This window comes from Pyrus communis, chromosome 2 (assembly GCF_963583255.1).
Source record: "Pyrus communis chromosome 2, drPyrComm1.1, whole genome shotgun sequence".
NCBI classification, from domain to species: Eukaryota; Viridiplantae; Streptophyta; class Magnoliopsida; order Rosales; family Rosaceae; genus Pyrus; species Pyrus communis.
Window position 1 is genome coordinate 17,465,204 of NC_084804.1, and position 8,050 is coordinate 17,473,253.

Genomic DNA, 8,050 nt, shown 5'->3' on the forward strand with positions numbered 1-8,050 from the left:
AGAGAAATGAAAGTCTAATATTTTTCAATCTTCTTTTTTTTCTTTGGATACAGAATTGGGTGTTTCGGTTGGGGGGAATCCTATGGCCGAATCCTACTGATTAACTATTTTTCCTATTCGTTGTACTTTCGTGCTATTATGGAAACATAATAATCCATTATTTGTTATGTCATATTATGGAAAGTATAGTGACATGCCTCTAAACTATTATTACTGCAAGACGTGTCTGAAATTCTATAAATTCATTGTCCTTGCATACATTGTTAACGATAGAGGGAGGTTTTCACCTTGCGTTCCAAATTCGAAACTTTCCCTTCTTCTAAATGATTGGAATTATTTTGAACTCGCCCACTCTCTTTAATAATAATTAACAGGTTTTGTTTTTAAGTCAACAGCTTGAGAGTGATACGTCGAATGATCGAGTCTGAGGCATGCCATGACGTTGCTGCGTTTTATAGATCTCATATAGGCCCTTATGCCAACTTAATGTTGTCCTAATCCTATGTTGTTTTTATAGATCTCCATTAGTTTGCTGCGTTTAATCTAATGACCTAGTATCTAGTATGCTTTAGACGGCAATAAAGAGAAAATTGAAGCCTTGGTCTCTAAAATTTGGTCCGCTTGGAGTTTTGGTTTCTAAGTTGGTCTTTAATTTTGTCACAACGTAAAACAATGATCATTTTGAATAACATCGTTAAAACTTCCATCCAAAATAAAGAGTTTAAGCGAACAAATAAGGGATGAATAAAAGCAACTTCAGAATGAAAGGTCAAATACACATGCCTGAGAAAAATGGGGGCAAACGGGAAGTAAAAAAATGATGATTTCTATACGGTTCCTCACTTCCTCTACAACAAAACATGTTTGTACTAACAACTCTTGCCAATTACAAAGGGAGGGGGCGAGAGAGAGAGAGAGAGACTGTAATATATTCAGGAGAAAAACCCGAGACTGATGTAACTAGGTAGAAGGGAAGAAACTCGTATCGGTGACTCATCTAAAAAACCAATTTACCGAACTCAAAAGTTAAAAAATTTGTTGTGCTAAGTGTCAACTTTCCTCATCCCACTGGCTCTTGGGTATCTCTCCTGATTCAGCAATTACAACCTTCTTTCTGGGTTTTCCACTGTAGGTTCCGGCCCCCCCTTCGATTGCATACACCGTGTCCATTCCTTGAATAACCTTGCCAAAGACAACATGCTCCCCGTCCAACCTGTAGAACACATACAAAATATCATCACTGTATAACTAGCCTTGGACTAGACGTGCATCATAGCCTGAGACCTATATGGCAATTTATACAACTACAAACTATTTCATCACTAGATTGATGCATGTTGATCATTCTCAGAAACTTCAGTGTGATTCTTAAGTGCAAGATTCCAAAATTCAGCAAGTTTAAGCACTCATGCGCCTGCGTGCACATAAATTTCTTTTGGTGGTCTTCCAAAGACTTTCTCTCAATGATTGATCCTAATTGCTTTGGTCTTAGCATCTTAAGTGACATCCAGAAAATTCTTCACAAGGCATGTCAAGTCAGCCTGCTCTGATTGCGTCACCACGGGAGAAGATTAAGGAGCATCTCACTAGACTATCTTGGATGGCTGGAACCATCCCAAAGAACAAAAAGTGCACATTTTTTGGAAGTTCTGTATAGGGTAACTACGCAATTGTATTGGCTGCATGAACTCTGAATCTTTGTGCTGAGCCAATTATTTGTACAAATGTTCAAATATTCAGAATTCCACCCCCGAAAAAAACTTACCAACTAGCTTTGAGTGTGGTGATAAAGAACTGTGAGCCATTGGAATCAGGGCCTGAATTTACCATAGAAACAACACCTGCATATAAAATACAGTTTCAGGGAAAAAAAAATAATAAAAATGACTTTGTAACAATTCAGATAGTTAGGAGCTTTAGAAATCCATAGATCATCGAAGGAATGAAAACGGACAGCCATAAACTTTTGAAATTAAACACCTGCATGTGAATGTTTCACTCTGAAATTCTCATCTGGAAATGTGCCGCCATATATAGATTCATATCCCTTCCCATCACGAGAAACAATATCTCCACCTTGAATCATGAACCCAGATACTATACGATGAAATGGTATTCCCTTATAGTGGAGCAGTTTCCCCTTAACACCTTTGCCCTTTTCCCCTAAATTCATAAAAAGGTTTGAATCAGCACAATAATAGTAAGAGAAGCTTTTGTCAGTGATAAACTATTGCAGTAGCTCCAATTACCTGTGCACAATGCCCTAAAATTTTCTGCAGAAAAAAGTTTCAGGTGTTAGATAATTAAGTGGTACGAGATAACCATGATGTAGTGTAAAAGAAGAAAGCAAGTTGGCAGATCTGCAAAATAGCAGAGTCAAAGGCAGCAAGATTGCGAAAATTACTGGCTGAGTGGAGTGTAATTGTACGTGTAAAAGTGTGTGTTTTCATGTATACCTGTTTCTAAGTGAGGTTTAAGTAATTGGGCACCCAAAAAACATTGTCCCAAAAATTTTAACAAGCATAATTAGCTTGGTTATTAGCATGCATTGATACGAACAAAAGAATTCCAATGACGAGATGTTTAATCTAGTAAGCAATTACAGATTATATCATCATGGACTGCGATCAATATTCCCACATTTGGATATGTATATGAAGGTGGATTATCATCAACCAATTTGTGCTAAATAATAAACTGTGACCAGTTGAAACAAATATTTCTAAGGTTCTAATGACAATGTATTAACAAGTGAGATGATCACATACCAACAGTCTTTGGCACAACCTCACCATATAATCCAATCACGATTCTACCTGCAAATATAAAGGTGAATAGAAGTTATCAGGGCATAGGAAACCAATATGAAATAGGGGGAAAATAGTTTACGTAATAGTATAGACATGAAGCCATACCATAGTGCTGTCTGTCAATATCAATATCAAGGAATACTCTGTGGGTAATTTCAGGCACCTCTTCTATTTGCACTTCCTCCTAGACATCAAGTTAGAGAGTTAAACCAATTTGTTTGTAATATTAGGTCCACGCGATTCTTTGCACTTACTGAAAGTGATGGCATCATTACTCAAAGAACAAACCACCAAAACATAAATCCACGTAATCAGAAAAGTAATGATAAAACCATGAACTTCCACGACTTCATAGGATCTAGTACACCAATTGGTCATGCTTAACATGCAGACATGTTTATTCATCCCAATACATATCCTAAATGAAGCTTCAACAACACATCCGTAAATTTCTTTTTCTTTTGTTCAGGTGGTATAAACAGATGGCAGATGTCAAACCAAAACAAAATCAAAAGATTCAAAATGCCCTGCCTACGCACTATCCACTCACACTTGTAGTCCAGTATCGGTTTTAAGCACATGGGGCTAGAAAATAGAGCTCACAACTACTAAGTTTCACGAAACCAAATGCCTACAATTGAAATGCATTAAGATGACAATCGAAATTACCCGAATACTAAACATAGCTCACTTAGCAAGCACTGTGAGTAGCACAATAACGAATTTACAGAGTTTGACCAACGCATAAGGCTCCCACCCTCAAACACCCTCTAAGACTAAACCCATTTCACCATTTAGCAGATTTCAAATTATTAGCACCCAATTAAAGAATTCATTAAATATGTGAACAATTAGCCTCAGATTCTGATTTCCCTATGCCAAATACTAGAATTAATAAGTCATAAAGCACCAAAATTTGAGCAAAACCCATTAAACCCACATTGTCAATCAATTGTTTGAGCAGATAAAAACCACAAAATCGCATTCAGATCCATAAATTATGTGTAAATACCAATAAAAAAGATAGAAAAAGCTCACCTGTTTATGGGTGGACGAGAAAACGAAAATTAGGAAAATGGCGAGGACGAAGAAGACGAGGAGGGATCGAGGCTGAAGCAGGACGCAGATCTCTCGACGCATCGTTTCGATCCTCTCTATATGTGAATATATATCTGAATTAATTAAGAAAAAGTACTATATCTACCTTGTTGATCTTCCATGTTAGTTCCTCTCTCCTAAGAAAGACCATAAATTCGGTGGTGCCAGCGACCTCTGAACTTAGACAGACACGGTGATGAGAGCGAGAGAGGGAGGGGCAGAGAACGAAGACCTGGAATTTTCGGTGAGACAGACACAGCAAGTTTAGGTTCTCTTAACCAAAGTCCAAATAATGTCTCAACGAGTAATGACAATAGTTTTCAACAAAAAAAAGAGTAAGGGAACTATTATTGGCTTTCACAAATCTCATTCTTGTATTTTTCACACGAGTATTTTTTTTTAAAATATAGGAATTTTGAAGCACACAATTAGATTTTTGGAATATCAATAACGATTTATATGGTTAGTAGTATTCATCTTTGTACTGGTAAGTTCAAATCTCTCACTCCTTATATTGTTTGCATAAGTCATTTAGTATTACGGGGTAGTATTCTTCCTTGTAAGTATGAGATTTTATATTCGATTCTCGTAGAGATGAGTTTGATGTCAAATTACTACTCATTCACTAGAGGTAACGTAATTTACAAAAGCTCATTCATTTGTTCAATACCCTTAATGACACCCAACCCGGATATCTAGTAGATAACCAAATCAAAGTGCACTAGCTGACACTCGAAGTGTGACGAAGCCATAACATGCGTGCAAATATGTAAAGTCTATACTCTTAGGTTTGGCTTCCCTTGTCAATATTGTAAGTGTACCACTTGCTCAATCTAGCTTAGGTTTTTCTCTATATATGGTTGTGTTTGCTATGAAGAAATGTACAAGGATGGGACACATATCACTTCAAAAGGTTTGTTCATGCATGTGCATTTCACGTCTACATTCCTATTCCATTCTGACTAGCTTAGTTGTCTAGTCAGGCTTGCACGTGAATTTCCAGCAAGTTGGGCACGCAAATTAAGACCTACCCACATGGGTTTCCTGACAACTTTCTGTCGATAGTCAGATCTCAGCTCTAAATCTTTTCTAATTGATTTGTAGGATGACATGTGTCCTTGGTAGGTGAAAAACAAACTAAAGCTTTTGGGGTTAAGATCCCCAGCCAGGGTTCGGTTTTTTTAGGGATTTTCAAATCATATTTCTAGTGAGGAGTTAGAGTGAGAAAGGCATTAAGACCTTACCTTTCTCTTTGTTCTTCATTTATAAAACTCTAGTTGCAAAACCTTCTTTCATGCATTAAACGCCCAATCATTGAAGAATAGGGTTGCATTGTCTTTGGTTTTGCATTAAATTAATGGTGAAGTGTTTATAGTTTCAAATCTTTAAAACTGACCCACTTTAGGATTCTCGTCAGTTTCTTCCTTCAACTGTTTGACAGGAGAAACTGACTAGACATCTGAATCCAAATCTGCATATCATTGTCACATCATCATATGCATAGTTTGGGAGCTGGTCTTGGTGCCACAAGGCAAAGAGCTAAGGATGCGCTGCCACTTCGTGAAGACCAAAGGAATCCATCTTGTAGGAGGCAAGGTTACACAAAGGTAAAGCTGCTCCATAAATAGGGTTCTAGGAATTCAGCTTTACGTGGTAATTCGTAAGAACCTTGATTATACTAATGGATTGGACTCAGTGGAGAGTCCCCGATTTTTTAATCCAGAAGTAGGTTTTTCCGGCCATATACATAGTGTGATCTCTGGGATTTACTAGAATTTGGTGAAATCTCACCATGTACCTCTGATTGTGTTGGTACATCTTGCAATACTCCTCAATTCTTTGATTGATCTAATTATGCTGCATGAAGTGAAAAGTTTCAAATCTTTCTGGAAGCCCAAGACTTAATTGTTGTTGACTATCTTACCCTGGAATGGGAAGCACCGTCAAGAAATGTTAATGGTGAATCTATGGTTAAACCTAAAGGAAAATGGTCTTCTGGTGAAGTTACTTTTGCCATGGCAAACATAAAAGCAAGAAATGTTATTGTCACCGCCATTTCTCCAACTCAATTTGCACACATTTGCTATTTCTCAACGGCCAAGCAGGACAAGCTTAGAAATCTCCATGAAGGAGATAAAAAAGTGGTGGATCTGAAACTTCAAATGACTCTTTCAAAATTTGAGGACTTGAGGATGAAAGAATCTGAGACCTTCTCGGTTTTCTATGAAAAAATCGAAATGTTAACTAATGAAGCTTTAGGGTTGGGCAAATCTATTGATGAAATTACCATTGTTCAGAAGAGGAGATCCTTACCTAAGAGATTCATGGCTAAGAATGCTGTAATTCAAGAATTTCAAGATTTGAATGAGATCAAACTTGGAAAACTGGTGGGTAAGCTTATCACTTATAAAATGGAGCTAGATATGGAAAATGACGATGCCAAGAAAAGGAGTGATGTTGCTCTTCATAGTGTTGAAAATGCAAAGATTGTCAATAACCCGTATGAGCAAGTTCTAGAAGATAATGTTGCCTTGTCTGTCAACCAGTTCAGAAGATTTCTCAACAATAAAGGAATGGAGATCAAAAAGGTTGGGGAGCCCTTTGAAAACTCAAAATACCAATCTCATGGAAAGTTCACCTTTGGTAGAAAACAAGGAAAGTTCACAAGTAGTAAGGCAAAATCCTCATCTGGAGAATCTGGTCTATGATTTTCTTATGGTGGTAGTGGACATCGTGATACTATGTGTGCAAACAACAGGGAATCAAATCAGAAAAGGGACAAAACAATGATGGCTACTTGGAGTGAAAGTGAAAGTGAAGGGTCTGTGCATTCTGATGAATTGTCAGAAAATGAAGAAAAAAATGTTGCTTTTGTTGCTCCGATGGTGGAAATGTCCTTAAGTGATAATAATCTAGTGTTGAATGACAACGAAGAAATGACTTATGATGAGTTGTGCATTAAGTATGATAATCTTCTTTTTTATGAGACGTGTACTACAAAAGTGGAGAAAATTGAGTTGTCTAAGAAAGTTATTGAATTGCAGAAAGAAAACAAGTCTCTAAGTCTAGTTAGAACTGAACTGGATGAAAAGATTGATTATCTTGAGGCACATATCAAAGAACATGATGAGAAGGATTCTCCTTGCAATGACAAAGTGGAAAGAGATTATGTTATTGCTGCTCTTGAAGCTCAAGTTCAAAAATTGCTTAAATCTCAAGAAAACTTGATGAATCAAATTCATGTGTTAAAAGCAAATAACGTTATGTATCATAAGGCTAATCGTAAACAACTACTTAAGTTGAATGAGGCAAAGGACAAGGTTATTCGTCTTACCATTGGGGCTGAAAAAATTAGCCTTGGGAAACCTCATGGTGATAAAAGTGGTCTTGGCTACGTGGAAAACGAATTCAGCTTAACGGGTACCAAATCAAATTTTGTGAGAGAATCTCCTCTTGTGGCACCTAAAGTCAATTCAAGCTCAAAGTCTAGATTTATTCCCACATGTCATCAATGTGGTTAATTGGGCCACATTCATTCTAAGTGTAGGAAACTTCACTCTAGGAAGAATGACACGTTGAAGAATCAGGTGGATCAACGGTCAATGAAGTCAACAGAATTGCTCAACTTGTGCAGTCATCCAATATGGAAAAGGGGATGCCTCGCTCCAAATGGATTCAGAAAGTCTCCAACAGATGCTTAGTTGTACTCAATGCTCTCTTTGCCACTAAACCAAATGTATGATATTTTGACAGTGGGTGCTCTCGTCACATGTCTAGGGACAATGATGTTTTCCTATCTCTTTCACCTTTCAAAGGCGGTGGGGTTGTCTTTGGTAGTGGTGACAAGTCTTAAATCATTGGAAAGGGTATTGTTAATATTTATGGTCTTTCTCAGCTCAAGAATGTTAATTATGTGGAAGGTTTGAAGTCAAGTCTCATTAGTATTAGCCAGTTGTGCGATGAAGTGGCAGATAAAGTTTGCTTCTCCAAGAAAGATTGTTGAATTGTGGACAAGGTGAAGAGTTGGTCTCGATGCATAGTTCGTGAGCTGCTTATCATTGCCACTTCATGATTACCGAAGGAATCCATCTTGTGTGAGGCAAGGTTGCACAAAGATAAAGTTGCTCCATAGATAGAGTTCT

The 8,050-nt window shown here is 37.3% G+C and overlaps 1 protein-coding gene across 1 annotated transcript; it reads right to left on the reverse strand.

Annotated features, from left to right (window-relative positions):
• Positions 1-741: 741 nt before the first annotated feature.
• On the reverse strand, positions 742-4,205 carry LOC137725586 (peptidyl-prolyl cis-trans isomerase CYP21-1-like). The gene is made up of 7 exons (XM_068464320.1): positions 3,849-4,205; positions 2,916-2,994; positions 2,769-2,816; positions 2,250-2,273; positions 1,981-2,163; positions 1,766-1,841; positions 742-1,213 (listed from the first exon to the last, which is right to left on the reverse strand). Exons 1-7 carry the CDS (start codon positions 3,948-3,950, stop codon positions 1,051-1,053), a joined length of 675 nt encoding a protein of 224 aa, XP_068320421.1. The 5' UTR covers positions 3,951-4,205; the 3' UTR covers positions 742-1,050.
• Positions 4,206-8,050: the final 3,845 nt, after the last annotated feature.

Excerpts from the sequence above, each read along its gene's own strand:
- LOC137725586 (XM_068464320.1), bottom strand. The coding sequence starts at position 3,950 with ATGCGTCGAGAGATCTGCGTCCTGCTTCAGCCTCGATCCCTCCTCGTC. Across the intron at positions 2,817-2,915 it reads TATTGACAGACAGCACTATG|GTAGAATCGTGATTGGATTA; the intron begins GTATGGCTTCAT and ends TTATATTTGCAG. Across the intron at positions 2,274-2,768 it reads GGTTGTGCCAAAGACTGTTG|AAAATTTTAGGGCATTGTGC; the intron begins GTATGTGATCAT and ends TTTTTTCTGCAG.